At 42.7% G+C, this 15,943-nt stretch overlaps 2 protein-coding genes and 1 non-coding gene across 3 annotated transcripts in view; 2 read left to right on the top strand and 1 right to left on the bottom strand.

Moving 5' to 3' along the window:
* eif3k (eukaryotic translation initiation factor 3, subunit K) overlaps positions 1 to 597 on the bottom strand; it is an 11,154-nt gene extending 10,557 nt beyond the window's left edge. Inside the window, exon 1 of the mRNA XM_078533234.1 lies at positions 399 to 597. Within this exon, the coding sequence (XP_078389360.1) occupies positions 399 to 457 (59 nt within the window). The 5' untranslated portion in view covers positions 458 to 597. The remainder of the gene's footprint in view (positions 1 to 398) is intronic.
* clip3 (CAP-GLY domain containing linker protein 3) overlaps positions 1 to 15,943 on the top strand; it is a 147,069-nt gene that overhangs the window by 82,794 nt on the left and 48,332 nt on the right. The gene's annotated exons all lie outside the window — the stretch shown is intronic.
* Positions 3,924 to 4,050, top strand: LOC144671509 (U6atac minor spliceosomal RNA). The gene has a single exon (XR_013573941.1). It is a non-coding gene; the product is annotated as a U6atac minor spliceosomal RNA (small nuclear RNA).

Here is a 15,943-nt window from a genome sequence, read left to right as displayed (position 1 = left end):
CCTTCTCCCCCCCCATCTCCTCTCCCCTTCTCCCCCCCCCCCTCCTCTTCCTCCTCTCCCCTTCCCCCCCTCCCTTCCTCTCCCGCCCCCACTCCTGCCCACTGCTCCACCCCTCCCTGTCGCTCTGTTGGCTCCAGCAGTACACCGATGCCAAAGTGTCCCTTAAATTTATCCCCTGGAGTTAGTCACCCTGGTTTGTGGGATCTTGCTGTGCGCTGATGGGCTGCTATGTTTCCCACATTACAACAGTGATCACACTTAACAAAATTGGCTGCAAAGTGCTTTGCAACGGCCTGAGGTTGTGCCAGACGCTATATAAATGTAAGTCAGTATTCCTATTGCTGCTGTTTCCCGGTCCCCGGTCGCTTTGCTCCGGGGCTTTTGTTTCTCCGCCTCACCGGTCGATGCCTTTCAGCAGCTTCCCCACATTGGCCCTCATCTGCTCGATGGCGCTCATGGCTGGACCGCGGGCCTCTCCCCCGCTCCGCACTCGACGCTTTCGGGGCCTGGAACGAGCGAACAAGGCCTCGGCACACGCTGCTCCGCCACACCGGGGAGGTCAAAGGGGAAAGCGGCGGGCGGGCATGCGCAGCTCCGGCCTGACCGCCGGCGCCCGCGCGTGCGCAGAATGCACGAACGGGTGGCGCATGCGCATTCTAAAGCTCCAATAGCTGGCCATTGTGTCTAATCTTTATCATTTCACAATCCATCTTCCTCAAAGATGTGTAGGAACTTACTTTTGTTTGCTGCACAGATGATAATCATGCTTACTCCTGATAATCAGTTCCATTATTTTATAATGAGGAAGCAAGACAGTCTAGAACATCAGGAAGAGGCCATATAGCCCTTTGAGCCTCTTCCACCATTCAGTGAGATCATGGCTGATATACAACCTAACTCCATAAAACCACTTTTGTCCCATATCCCTTTATGCCTTTGGATCTCATTCTTTTCTGGGACCATGCCCTGAGAGGGTGTTGGTGACCACGGACATTAATCTTGCTCTGGAGGCGTGGACCATCTTCGTCGGTGGTACATTCGTCCAGTTTGCGAGGCTCTTTAAAAAGATTGTTCTTTGTCTCCCTCGACCTCTTTTACCATCGATCTTTCCCGATTGTTTCAGAATTTCTAAATCATGATTTCTTATTATTTAGGGGCACAGTGGTATTGTCACTAGTATTCCAGATACTCAGGGTAATGCTCTGGGGACCCAGGTTCAAATCCCACCATGGCAGATGGTGAAATTTGAATTCAATAAATATTTGGGATTAAAAGCCTGATGATCACCATGAAACGATTGTTGTAAAAACCCATCTGCTTCACTAATGTAGTTCAGAGAAGGAAATCTGCTGTCCTTACCTGGTCTGGCCTATCTGTCACTCCAGACCCATAGTGATGTGGTTGACTCTTAAGTACCCTCTGAACAAGAGCAATTAGGGGTGGGGAATAAATGCTGGCCTAGCCAGTGACACCCACATCCCATGAATGAATTTTTAAAAAATGTGCCCGAGAAATTCCAACTGTTTCTTCCGGATCTTGGTCTTTGTCTCTTCATTATTCACCTCAAAAACCACAACTCTGTGGCCTCAATTTTTCTCTGCATTTGGATAACAAAACTTTATCAATTTCATGTTTAAAGTTTATCAACTGATCTAGTATTGCCATTTGTGAAATTAACAATTCCAATCTTTGCATGTAGAAGTTTTTCCTAACTTTACTCCAGAAAGGTTCCAACTTTTTAGGCAGATGGAATTTAACGTGGATAAGTGTGAGGTTATCCATTTTGGTCAGAAGAATAAAAATGTGACTTATTATTTAAATGGAGAGAAACTTCAGAGTGCTTCAGTGCAGAGGGATCTGGATGTCCTCGTGCATGAATCGCTGAAAGCTAGTATGCAGGTACAGCAGGTAATAAGGAAGGCAAATAGAATTTTGGCATTTATTACTAAAGGAATACAGTATAAAAAGAGGAAAGTGTTGTTGCAACTGTACAAGGCATTGGTGAGACCGCACCTGGAGTACTGTGCACAGTTTTGGCCCCCTTACTTGAGGAAGGATGTAGTTGCATTACTAGGCGGTTCAGAGGAGGTTCACTAGATTGATTCCAGAGATGCGGGGCTTGTCTTATGAGGAGAGATTGAGCAGTTTAGGCCTATACTTGCTAGAGTTTAGAAGGATGAGAGGATCTAATTGAGGTATATAATTTGCTAAAGGGGATAGACAAAATAGATGTGGAGTGGATGTTTCTCCTTGTGGGGCATTCTAGAATGAGAGGCCATAGTTTTAGGGTAAGGGATGGTAGATTTAAATCAGAGATGAGGAGGAATTACTTTTCTCAAAGGGTCGTGAATCTGTGGAATTCACTACCTCAGAGTGCAGTGGATTCCGGGACACTGAATAATTTAAGGGGGAGATAGACAGATTTTTAATTAGTAACAGTTTGAAAGGTTATGGGGAGAGGGCGGGAAATTGGAGTTGAGGCCGAAATGAGATCAACCATGATTATATTTAATGACAGGGCAGGCTCGAGGGGCTGAATTGCCTACTCCTGCTCCTAGTTCTTATGTTCTTATGATCTATCCCTTTTAGATCCAAAATTGATGATCTCACACTTGCCTATATTGAAATCTATTCACCACAGTTTAACTCATTCGCTTAATCAATTATATCTTTATAATTTTATCCTTCCATCTATACTGCTTACTGTAGGAACAGGAGTAAGCCATACAGCCCCTTGGACCTCCTCTGTCATTCAGTGAGATCATGGCTGATCTTCTCAACTTCACTTTCATGCCCTATTTCCATATTCAGTACTTCCCCATGTCTCCCCCTTTTTAACACACATTTGTTACCATACTATTGCCATCTCCCCAATTTCAAGTGTTTTCCTATAATGATTATCACAGTTACTCACAAGTTCATTCCTGGACTGTCCCAGCACAGTAAGGATGAATATCATACATCACCACAGGCTTATTTTAATCTGATTTAGCGTAACTAAAATTTCCATTTCTATCGGGTGAAGTCTTGGTTTTACTTGGAGATATCCTTATTTGTGTTGGGCCTGTTGCTCATTTCTTCCCCCATGAATACTTGGAGAAGTAATCACTCAAGAGTATTTGCTACTTTGTACCCTTCCTCAGTCCAAGCTTATTTGCATTAGCTCCACTCTCTGACCGCTCTCTCACTGCTGTGGTACTAACATGAATGTTAGCATAAAAGCAAACATCAGGAGGTGCCCGGCATATACAATGCGTTTGCTAATTGTTAGCTCTCCCAAAGAGCTGGCAAGCAGCCTTGATGGGCTGACTGGCCTCCTTCTGTGCTGTAGCATTGTATAATTCTATGAAAGTGGGAATAGCAGGTTCAGCAATAATTTCAGTTTTCACGAGGCAGGTTTATTTTTCAATCAATATATGTGTACAGCAGACAGTACTGGATATGCACTCTGCTCCTCTGCCTGAGAATGGGCATGGGCACTCCATGCTGCACATGCGCAGTCGGCTGAGGAGTTGGCGGTCACATGACCCCTCAACCCATTGAGGCTGTGATCATCCCCAGTCACTTCCCTCTCACTCCCTGTCGGGTTTTTCCTATTGCTCTGGGCTGCACAATCACTGGGCCGATTTCACTTTTGTCCCGTGGAGACTTTTAAACGATATCCTGAGGCTGAGAGGTGAAGTGAAAAGCAATTGGCTGGGAAGCTGCATAGATTAGCATAATTAGGCATCGGCTGCATAAATGTAAAATAAATCGGTCAGAAAGACAGAGTTTCTTGCTCCTTTCGATAAGTTTTTTATGTTTCTCAAAATGTGACATATTCAAATATAATGTACTGATATAACTCTTAAATTGGCCACCCTCACAGTAATAGCTATCAATATTTCGGATTATAAATACTGTTGTCAACACGCAGTTTGGTTGTGTTGTATGAAAGGAGAGAAGGTTAGCACTCCCCTTGATAAGGATGGAAGGGGCCCTAGTGGCCTTACAACACACAAATGGTTAAGGCATTGCCATCTACTTAGTGGCATCTAACCATGTTTTGCTTTTTTTATTTTATTTGTTCATGGGATGTGGGCATTGCTGGCTCAGCCAGCACTTATTGCCTGTCCCTAATTGCCCTTGAGAGGAGTTCGATGGGCTGAAGGGCTTGTTGCTGTGCTGTATAATTCTATCACTCTAAGGCGGTGGTGAGCTGTCTTCTTGAACCGCTGCAGCCCACATGGTGTAGGTACACCCACAGTGCTGTTAGGGAGGGAGTTCCAGGGTTTTGACCCAGCGACAGTTGTTACGATCCCATCTGAGGTTACCCCTGGCCAAGCCTGATCCCAGAGTGGAACCCAGCTTCATAGATCCTCACTTTAATTTTTTTGTTTAGACACGTGGAGAGTAGCTACTGAACAGAGGCACAGGGGTCAGCTGATGAACTTTTAACAAAAGACATTTATTCGACAAGAAATGATGAACTATATTATTATACCCCTTCAACCACAACTATACCTTTACAGATGGATACAGATTTGTAAGGATAACACAAGTTACAAAAACTATCTTATACTCTAATGTACACAGTAACTACACAGTCCATGTAAATGGCCCTGTGGTCAGACACACCACACTTTGAAATCTAGTGACAGATGCCACCTCAACCAGATGCTATGAATCTCTCCACCACCATCCCCAGACCCTTGTCACACCGTGAACCAACCAGTCTCACTGAATTCCGTCCTTCACACGAGGGTTTCCAGTCTCCACTCTCCAAGACCTTGCCTTGGAATCTTCTCCCAAACCAAAGCTTTCTCTCAGACACCTTCTGCAAGGGTTCACCCCCAGGGTTTTGAACTCTCCTTCTGATGTTCCTTTTCCCTGGGTCACCACATGCATTCATGCTGTCTTTCACACAGTCTGACTCTCTGACCTAGCCATGAACAGTATACCACTGCTCCACATATTCATAGCAAAGAGTTACAGACCTTCAGTTGTCTCTTTGGATCTTCTTGCCTCTTGCAAACTGTTCTCGCTTTAAATCTGGATTCTCCAGCTTTTATCTCTTTACATCTGAAGCATGGAGCCTTTCTTTCTGCCCATCAATCTTAGCTTCACTTAACAGGACCTTTTCCCAGATTCCTGTCCTTCCTTTGACGAGAAGGTCTTTTTTTGGACTTTCCCCTCTTCCACTCCCCTGGAATTGTTGCAGTTTTTCTTTAGTTTGGGATTGGCTTTCTGTCCCCTTTGCTCCAGTCTCTCCTGGCAGCAACTTTCAGAACCAACTGCACTCAAACAGCTGCCAAAACAATTGCTGTTTCTCTTCTGTGTGTGTGTCTGTGGGAGGGACCTACCTCTCTGGATCCCTGTTGCTAGGCAACAGTCCAATCCTTCTACCTTTGTATGTTTACTTTCTCTTTAGGAGCCGTAAAACTCCTCATTAGAAATGCAAGCACTTTTTAAAAGTGAAACTAAAACTCCATTTGACCTTTCTTAATTCACAGATGCAGAAATACAAATCAAACTTAAACTTTAAAGCTAAAACTTATTCCTAACACCCACAAATCTCTCCCCACGATCTCAGGTAGAGATCGTGTCTAACAAATTTGATTGAATTTTTCGAGGAGGTGACTGGTTGTGTACATAAGGGTAGAGCAGTTGATGTAGTCTACATGGACTTCAGTAAGGCTTTTGACAAGGCCCCGCATGGGAGAATGGTCAAGAAGGTAAGAGCCCATGGGATCCAGGGCAATTCGGCAACTTGGATACAAAATTGGCAACAGGCAGAGGGTGATGGTCGAAGGTTATTTTTGCAATCGGAAGCCTGTGACGAGTGGTGTACCTCAGAGATCAGTGCTGGGACCCTTCCTGTTTGTAGCGTACATTAATGATTTAGATGTGAATATAGGAGGTATGATCAGTAAGTTCACAGACGACAAGAAAACTGGTGGTGTGGTAAATAGTGAGGAGGAAAGCCTTAGATTACAGGGCAATATAGATGGGTTGGTAAGATGGGCAGAGCAGTGGCAAATGGAATTTAATCCTGAGAAGTGTGAAGTGATGCATTTTGGGAGGACTAACGCAGCAAGAGAGTACACAATGGGAAAAATTTTCCCCCGCTGGGGGGAAGTGCGGGAGCAGGCGGGCGCGCCTCCGATCAGCGCCCCCAATCGGGGGCGCAATGCCATTTTACGTGGGCGGGCCAATTAAGGCCTGCCCAGCGTGACATACTCTCAGAAGCGCTATGCCCTCTCTGTGCCGACGGCGGGGGGGATTTCCTGAGCCGTGAGTGCGCTCTTTCATGCATGCGCATGAAAGAGCGCACAGATCTCCCTGAGGCTAAGTGCTGCCTCAGGGAGATTGGCTCGGAATTAAAATTTGTAATACAAATGATAAAAAAATTTCCCTGACATGTCCCCTCATGTGACACTGTCACATGAGTTGGGACATGTCCATTACTTTTATTGAAACCTTTAATAAAATTTTAAATACCCTCATGAAACCTCATCCCGCCCGTGGATGAGGTTTGATGCTTTTTCCGAAGCCCACCAGTGCTCCCGGCCTGCCCGCCAACCTTAAGGACGGACAGGCAGGTCCATAATGACCTTAATTGGTTTTTCAATGGTCTCAATAGGCCGTTGACAGGTCGGCGGGCACGCAGCTGCACCCCCGCTGATCTGAAAATGGAAGTGACGCGGGATGACGTTGGGAGTTCCACCCGATGTCATCCCGCATCATTTTACGTGTTGGCGAGCAGGCCCCGCCCCCACTCACTGACCAGAAGACCCTGCCCCATGAATGGTAGGACCCTAGGAAGTACAGAGGATCAGAGGGACCTTGGTGTACATGTCTATAGATCCCTGAAGGCAGCAGCACAGGTAGATAAAGTGGTTAAGAAGGCATACGGGATTCTTGCTTTTATTAGCCTAGGCATAGAATATAAGAGCAGGGAGGTTATGTTGGAGCTGTATAATATGCTAGTTAGGCCACAGCTGGAGTACTAAGTGCAGTTCTGGTCACCACACTATAGGAAGTGTTATGACACAGCAGTTGGTAAAGGCTGAGTTGTTTAAATCCCAGAGGGAAACTTGAACAATTGTCATAACCTATATTTTCAATTGGTATGTTTGAGATGCATCTCCGAATTCAGAAATAAAACCACCAAGCCTCAGGAGGATTTTTTATATAAAACTAACTTAAACATTTATTGATTTAACAACTAATTAAACACATACACATGTCTACAAATTACCACCATAATAACTTTTAAACAAATCCCCAAATTAATCACTCCCAGGTGAACCTTGACCAAGGCAACAACAACCCAAAGGCTTTAAACAGACACCATGCAAAGCACATTTGATCTTATGAATTCGAAATGAAGTTCCTTTCAAATTGTTTCCTTTGCAGACAGTTGTAGGGCTTACAGGCTGCTTAAATCTTACATGCTTCTGACCTGCACATACAAACTCCTGAGATAAAAACAAAAAACTACTGCGGATGCTGGAAATCCAAAACAAATTTCTGTTGAAGGGTCATGAGGACTCGAAACGTCAACTCTTTTCTTCTCCGCCGATGCTGCCAGACCTGCTGAGTTTTTCCAGGTAATTCTGTTTTTGACATACAAACTCCTCTTGGGTTACACCTAGCTTTCTCTTTGAATGTAAATTCTCATTGTATCACTAGGACTTTGAACTCCACCTCTTCTACCAATAAAATCCCTTTCATAGCACCAATTTTATTAGTAATATATTCCTTGGTGCCTCCTATTCAACAAATGCAAATATACTCTTTGCCTTTTAGCTTATGTTTATCTAATTAACATCTCAAACTATTATACATCAAAGCACCCAGACTAGCTGGCTTTAATCCAATTAAAACACACACACTCACACACCCGTAGGCACAGACCCTACTACAAATCAAATTTTAAAATAATTTCCAGTAACATTATGTACATTAATATCGCTTCATGACAGAAGGATGTGATTGCACTGGAGAGGGTGCAGAGGAGATTCACCAGGATGTTGCCTGGGCTGGAGCATTTCAGCTATGAAGAGAGACTGGATAGGCTAGGGTTGTTTTCTTTAGAGCAGAGAAGGCTGAGGGGGGACCTGATAGAGGTATACAAAATTATGAGGGGCATAGATAGGGTAGATAGGAAGAAACCTTTTCCCCTTAGCAAAGGTGTCAATAACCAGTGGGCATAGATTTAAGGTAAGGGGCAGGAGATTTAGAGGAGATTTGAGGAAAGTTTTTTTTCACCCAGAGGGTGGTTGGAATCTGGAACACACTGCCTGAGGATCCCTCACAACATTTAAGAAGTATTTAGATGAGCACTTGAAATGCCACAGCATACAAGGCTATGGGCCAAGTGCTGGAAAATGGGATTAGAATAGATAGGTGCTTGATGGCCAGCATGGACGTGATGGGCTGAAGGGCCTGTTTCTGTGCTGTATAATTCTATGACTCTATCACAAATACCAGTATAACTTACTTAAACTATCTTTATTTCCTAACACAGTGAAAGAATGTCGATATAGTTCTAAGCAGGATGGTGAATGGGTTGGAGGGGAACTTGCAGGTAGTGGTGTTCCCTTGTGTCTGCTGCCTTTGTCTTTCTAGATGGTAGTTGTTGTGGGTTTGGAAGGTGTTGCCTAAGGAGGCTTGATGAGTTCCTACAATACTTCTTGTGGATGGTACACACTGCTGCCACTGTGTGTGGTTTCTTTTGCTCCTGCAGCTTAGAGATTGTTATTAGCTCTGCTGCAAATCAATGTTCTTTTTGCATCAATAGGGAGGAAGTCCATGAAAGCAGTCTGAGCTAAACCTCCTTCAAACTCCACCTACCCCACCACCACCACCACCCAGCCCCCCCGCCCCCCCAACCCCCACCTCGCATTCCTCTCAGTCTCCTTGTCTTACTTGCCAGAATACAGTTTAGCATTGGCAACTTAGCACCATGGTTACCCCCAGTATCGTGGCAGCGCACAGCAATGGTCCTGATTGCTATGCTAAGTACGTTTTTTTTAAATCAATTTTTAATTTTTACTCCCTCCCCCTCCCCAAAAAAAGAAACATTGCTCATTTCAGAACATTATGACTTTGGTAAAGTGTTTTTGTTTGGTGTATGTGTACATAAGTCATTGAAGATGACAGGGCATGTTGAAAAAGCAGTTAATAAAGCACATAGTACCTTAGGTTTTATTAATAGGGGCTTTGAGTACAAGAGTAAGGAGGTCATGTTGAACTTGTATAAGGCAGTAATTGGGCCTCATTTGGAGCACTGCATCTAGTTCTGGGCACAAAAATTGAGGAAGGATGTGAAGGCATTGAATAGAGTACAGAGGAGATTCACAAGAATGATTCCTGGGATGAAGAACTGTAGCTATGAGGATAGATTGGAGAGGTTGGGACTGTTTTCCTTGGAGAAAAGAAGGCTGAGAGGAGACTTATTAGAGATATTCAAAATCCTGAGGGGGACGGACAGGGTAAATAGTGAGAAACTGTTCCCATTCAAGAGAGTGCATAGATTCGTAATACTTGCTAAAAGGAGTAAAAGTGATGTGAGGAAAAAACTTTTTGACCCAGAGGGCGTTTGGAGTCTGGAATGAACTTCCTGAGAGGGTGGTGGAGGCAGGTTCGATCGAGGTATTCAAAAGGGAATTGGATTGCTACCTGAAAAGAAAGAATGTGCAAGGTTACGGGGATAAGGCGGGATAGTGGGACTAGGCGGAATGCTCTTTCAGTGATCCAGTGCAGACTTAATGGGCTGAATGGCCTCCTTATGCATCATAAAGATTCTGTGATTCTGTTGAATTAGCGGGAGTTATTTCTGTGTACAAAACATAGTCATAACAAAACTGCAGTCTCAGTGACACACCCAGCATTAGGGTAGTGAGGTCTTTTCAGATCTCGGAGGTGGGGTCTTCGTCCCTGCCCTTTTGTGAGTTGCCCCTAGGCCCAGGTAAGGGTACAATGCTCAGGGTTATGAGCCATGGCCAATGGTGGAACCAGCAGATTGTCGTTGGTGATGGCAGAAGAGCTAGAACGTCGAAGGACAATGGCTGCTAACAGTCGGATAATTCTTTGGGAAGAGGTCTTGTGTTTCCTTTAAGCACACATGAGGAAGGCAATGAGAAGCCACCTCAGGCAATCTTTTCCTTAGTCTTATTGCTCATTGAAATTGAAAATGGGAGGCTCCTAGAAGCAACTGAAGAGGAAAATGCAAGGCCGTGAGGCATGGAGAAATGAGCAGAGGTCCTCCCTAATGCAGATCACTACTGCATCATAAAACATTAAGATGGTGCCCATAATAAGAATGCCATAATAACCCTTTTTATCTACCTTTTCATCCATTCATTACCACTCCCTTGCTTTTTACCATATCCTTTTTGTCATTTAATCATTCCCATCCCCCACCCTATCACAGACCTTTCCCTTTGTTCTTTCCCCACATCCATTCCTTTTTCCTCTCTCTGTATTTCCTTATAAATGATGAAAGCTCTTAACGTCTTCCAGTTCTGATGAAAGGTCATTGACCCCAAAATGTTAACTCAGTTTCTCTCTCCACAAATGTTGTCTGACCCGCTGAGTATTTCAAGCAGTTTCATGTTTCTACCTAAAGTTCAATCGCTGACCTCAACTGGGAAAGCAATTGGGTTGACCCAGTTTGGTTCAATGATCTGGGTTAGTGAAGTTTAGCATCAGCCAGGGTTCCTGCTTTTGATCCCCAATGACAGCTGCTGGAAAACTTGTGGATGTTGAATGAGGACATAATTGGAGCCAACTGTGATTTCAAGAAGCGGGAGCACCCAAGTGTCTTGACTCACAAATGAAGAACAATAACTTGGGTCAAGTAGCAGGACACTGGCATTATATGCCAACGACTACCTACCAGGTCACTTACTAACTGCAGAACAAAAAAAAATAGGGGAAATAAGGAAACCTCCTCTTGTCAGAAAGAAAGTATCAGTTGGTCACCATGCAATGAATAATAATCATTCATTACAGCCCTCTCCATCCGCTTTCAGTTTCCATTTTCCCTGATAATCACTGACTTAAAACAATGATCCAATACTGAAGAACCTTCTATACATTCTATAGTATCCAATACATGTTATTAAAGATAGTAGCAAAGAGATCTACAAACATTATTTTCTATTGCTATAAATTTTGGTTAGTTTTCTGTCAGTCACCATGTAAATTGTAGTATCACTATATTGCATTTAATTTTGCTATGTCAACTGTCACGCTTTCGTTTTAGGCTTCATGTATACAATCTGTACACAGTTACAGTTAGATATTGAATTACTACATACTTACAGTCTTAGTTAATGAATACTTCAATTCTTAATCTGTTACCGTTAGATAATTGATTAGTCAATATTTGCAAGTCAACGTTAAATGATCAATTATTCCACATTTAGCCTGTTACTGTTAATGAATTATTCCATATTTACAGTCTTCTAGTTAATGAATTATTCAATTTTTACAGACTGTTATAATGTGATGATAAATTAATTTGTATTTACAGTTTGTTACAGTCAAATAATCAATGATTATATATTTATAATCTGTTGCAGTTAATTAATTATTCTGTATATACAACAACAACTTGTATTTACATGGTGTCATCAACATAGTAAAACATCACAAGATGCTTCACAAGAACATTAGCTGATAAAATGTGACACTGAATCACATGAGGAGTTATTGGGACAGATGACTAAAAACTTGATAAAGAAAAGGCAGGTTCTACTGATTGTCTTAAAGGAGGAGAGAGATGATGAGGCAGAGAGGTTTAAGAAGGGAATTTTAGAGTTCAGGGCCAAGATGGATGTTGGCCACCGATGGTGGGGCAAAGGAAATCAGAGGATGAGATGCTAGAATTGGCGGAATGAAAAATTCTTGGAGGGCTGTAGGGCTGAGGATAAGGAGGGGTGAGGCCATAAAGAGGTTTGAACTCAAAGGATTAAAGTTTTAAATTCAAGGCAATGCTGGACCAAGAGCCAGGGAGGTCAGTAAGCACATGGGTGAAGGGTGAATGGGGGAAAAAAACAGCAGCAAACAGGGTCAAAGGGGGAAAAATGGTAAAAAAGGGCAAAATTAATGGCCTTTTACTTAAATGCACATAGTATTCAGAATAAGATAAATGAATTAAATGCATAAATAGAGGTTAACGGGTATGATCCTATAGCCATTGCGGAGACATGGTTTCAAGGAGATCAAAGCTGGGAACTAAATATTCAGGGGTATGTGACTTTTCCAAAGGATAGGCAGGGAGGAAAGGGTGGTGGGGTAGCTTTGTTAGTACGAGAAGGAATAAGTACGATAGTAAGAAATGAAATTGGACTGGAAGATGTAGAATCCATATGGTGGAGGTAAGAAATAACAAGGGGAAGAAGACACTGGTGGGAGTAGTCTATAGGCCCCCTAACAGTAGCTATAATGTAAGACAGAGAATAAATAAGAAGATAAGGAAGGCATGTAATAAAGGCAGTACATTAATCATAGGTGACTTTAATCTTCATGTAGATTGGGAAAATCAAACTGGCAGAGGTAGCCATGTGCAAGAATTCATAGAGTGTATTCAGGACAGTTTCCTAGAACAATATGTTGTGGATCCAACCAGAGATCAGGCTATTTTGGATCTGGTAATGTGTAATGAGGCAGTTTTAATAAATGATCTCAGAGTAAAAGATCCCCTAGGAAACAGTGACCATAACATGGTAGAATTTAGCATTCAGTTTGAGAGTGAGAAACTTGGGTTGGAAACAACTGTGCTAAACCTAAATAAGGGTAATTACAAAGGAATGAGGGCAGAGTTGGCTGGAGTGGATTGGGAAAGGAATTTAGCAGAAAAGACGGCTAATGAACAACGGCAGACATTTAAGAAAATAGTTCATGACTCACAACAAAGATATACCCTAGTGAGGAAGAGGGATTCTAGGAAGGGGATAAACCAAACGTGGTTAACCAAGGAAGTTAAGGATAGTATCAAATTGAAAGAAAAAATATACAATGTGGCAAAGATTAGTGGTAAGCCAGAGGATTGGAAAAATTTTTAAAACAACAAAAGATGACCAAAAAATAATAAAGAGGGAGGAAAAAAACTTTGAGGGTAAACTAGCAAGTAATATAAAAATGGACAGTAAGAGCTTCTTTAAATATATAAAAAGGAAGAGAGAGGCCAAAGTGAACATAGGCCCCTTAGAGAATGAGGCTGGGGAAATAACAATGGAGAACCAGGAAATGGCAGAGGAGTTGAATAAATACTTTGCATTAGTCTTCACAGTAGAAGACACTAATAACATTCCAAAAATACTAAATAATCAAGGGGAAAAAGTGGGGGGAGGAAATAAATACAATAACTACCACTGGAGGAAAAATACTAGGGAAACTAATGGGGTTAAAGGACCTGGTGGGTTGCATCCTAGGATATTTTAAGGAAGTAGGTACAGAGATAGTGGATGCACTAGATCCTGGAAAAATCCCAGAGGATTGGAAAACTGCCAATGTAACACCCTTATTCAAAAAGGGAGGGAGACAAAAAACAGGTAACTAGAGGCCAATTAGCTTAACATCTGTCTTTGAGGAAAATGTTGGAGTCTATTATAAAGGATGTAATAGCAGAGCATTTAGAAATACATAATATAATCAAGCAAAGTCAACATGGCTTCATGAAGGGGAAATCATGCCTGACAAATTTATTAGAATTCTTTGAGGAGGTAACAAGCAGGATAGATAAAGGGGAACCAGTAGATGTAATATATTTGGACTTCCAAAAGGTGTTTGATAAGGTGCCGCACATAAGGCTGCTTAATAAAATAAGAGGCTATGGTGTTGGGGGTAGTATATTAGCATTGTCAGGAAGATATAATAATTCTCATAATGTTATTGGAATTTATTGTAAAATAGTGGTATCTGTGTCTGTATGTGTATTAAAGAGACTTAATTGGATTAAAGGCAGCTGGTCTGAAGGCTTTGATGTGAACATGGTAAACTTGGGGGAAGTTTAGACTGTAGGGTGTAAAAGTACATTTGCATTTTTAAATGAACCGGGCTAGATTGTTTTCAAAGGAGGGGTGAAATGTGTCACGTAGCCAAGTGAAGTTTAGAAACAGGGTGTTTATTTTTCACAAAGATTACTGGTAAACTTAATGCTACGAGGGATTTTTATTGTCAGGAAGATAAAGTCCAAAGACATGGTGAAACAATGGGTATTTCCATTTGAAGGGGAAAATATGTATAAAGGAATAAAGGCTGTGTGTAAAGGTAGGAAGGCTAAGATTAGACAAGTGTGAAATGCCTTCAGCCTGTATGTACCAAATTGCTGCCTCCACAGACTGAAGTTAAGAGAACTCACTTTGAATTCGACTGTTCAGGGTTTCATTTCCTTTGCGTGGGTCATCTAAAATCTATGTGTTTTACTGTTGCCTTAACAAAGGTATAAATGGGAATAAGATTAACTAGGGGATTTAAAAGTTATTGTAGCAGTAATTTGTAGACATATGTTTGTGCTTACAATCTTTTCTTTTATTAATAAATGTTTAACTTAGTTTTATAAAAACTTCTTAAGACTCAGTGGTCGTATTATTACTGAATTCAAAGCCCACATCTCAAAACATATAAATTGAAAATTAGTTGTGATAGTTGTTTCAAGTTTCCCTCTGGGAGTTGAACAGCTCAGCATTTACCATCTGCTGTGTCATAACAGCATGGATAGAGGATTAAAGGGTTCAAAGGATCATCCTCCGCCATTTCTGCCAACTCCAGCATGATGCCACCACCAAACACATCTTCCCTTCGCCCCCCCCCCGGCGGCATTCTGCAGGGATCGTTCCCTCTGGGACACCCTGGTCCACTCCTTAATCACTCCCTACACCTCAACCCTCTCCCACGGCATATTCCCATGCAACCGCAGAAGGTGCAACACCTGCCCCTTTACTTCCCCTCTCCTCACCGTCCAAGGGCCCAAACACTCCTCCCAAGCAGCATTTCACTTGCACTTCCCTCAATTTAGTCTACTGCATTCGCTGCTCCCAGTGCGGTTTCCTCTACATTGGAGAGACCAAACGCAGACTGGGTGATCGCTTTGCAGGACACCTTCAGTCTGTCCGCAAGCATTACCCAGACCTCCCTGTCGCTTGCCATTTCAACACTCCACCCTGCTCTCATGCCCACATGTCCGTCCTTGGCCTGCTGCATTGTTCCAGTGAAGCTCAACGCAAACTGGAGGAACAGCACCTCATCTTCCGACTAGGCACTTTACAGCCTTCTGGACTGAACATTGAGTTCAACAATTTTATATCATGAACTCTCTCCTCCATCCCCACCCCCTTTCCAATCCCCCCCCTTTTTATTTTCCAATAATTTATATAGATTTTTCTTTTCCCACCTATTTCCATTATTTTTAAATATATTTCCATCCATTGTTTTATCTCTACCTTTTAGCCTATTTCGATCCCTTCCCTTCACCCCACCCCATCCCCACTAGAGCTATCTGTACCTTGCTTGTCCTGCTTTCTACCCCAAATTAGCACATTCCTTAGATAATATCACCACCTTCAACACCTCTTTGTTCTTTTGTCTATGACATCTTTAGGCAATCTCCACCTATCACTGGCCCTCTATCCAGCTCTACCACCACCCACCCCCCCCCCCCTTAAACCAGCTTATATTTCACCTCTTTTCTATTTTTACTTAGTTCTGTTGAAGAGTCATACGGACTCCAAACATTAACTGTGTTCCTCTCCGCAGATGCTGCCAGACCTGCTGAGCTTTTCCAGGTATTTTTATTTTTGTTTTGGATTTCCAGCATCCGCAGTTTTTTGCTTTTAGCATGGATAGAGGATTGGCTAACTAATAGAAGACAGAGTTGGGATAAGGGGAGCATTTTCAGGACGGCAACATGTAATAGTGGAGTGCCACAGAGATCAGTGCTGGGGCCACA

Source organism: Cetorhinus maximus, chromosome 32 (assembly GCF_964194155.1).
Source record: "Cetorhinus maximus chromosome 32, sCetMax3.hap1.1, whole genome shotgun sequence".
NCBI classification, from domain to species: Eukaryota; Metazoa; Chordata; class Chondrichthyes; order Lamniformes; family Cetorhinidae; genus Cetorhinus; species Cetorhinus maximus.
This window is presented reverse-complemented; position numbering and strand designations above follow the sequence as displayed.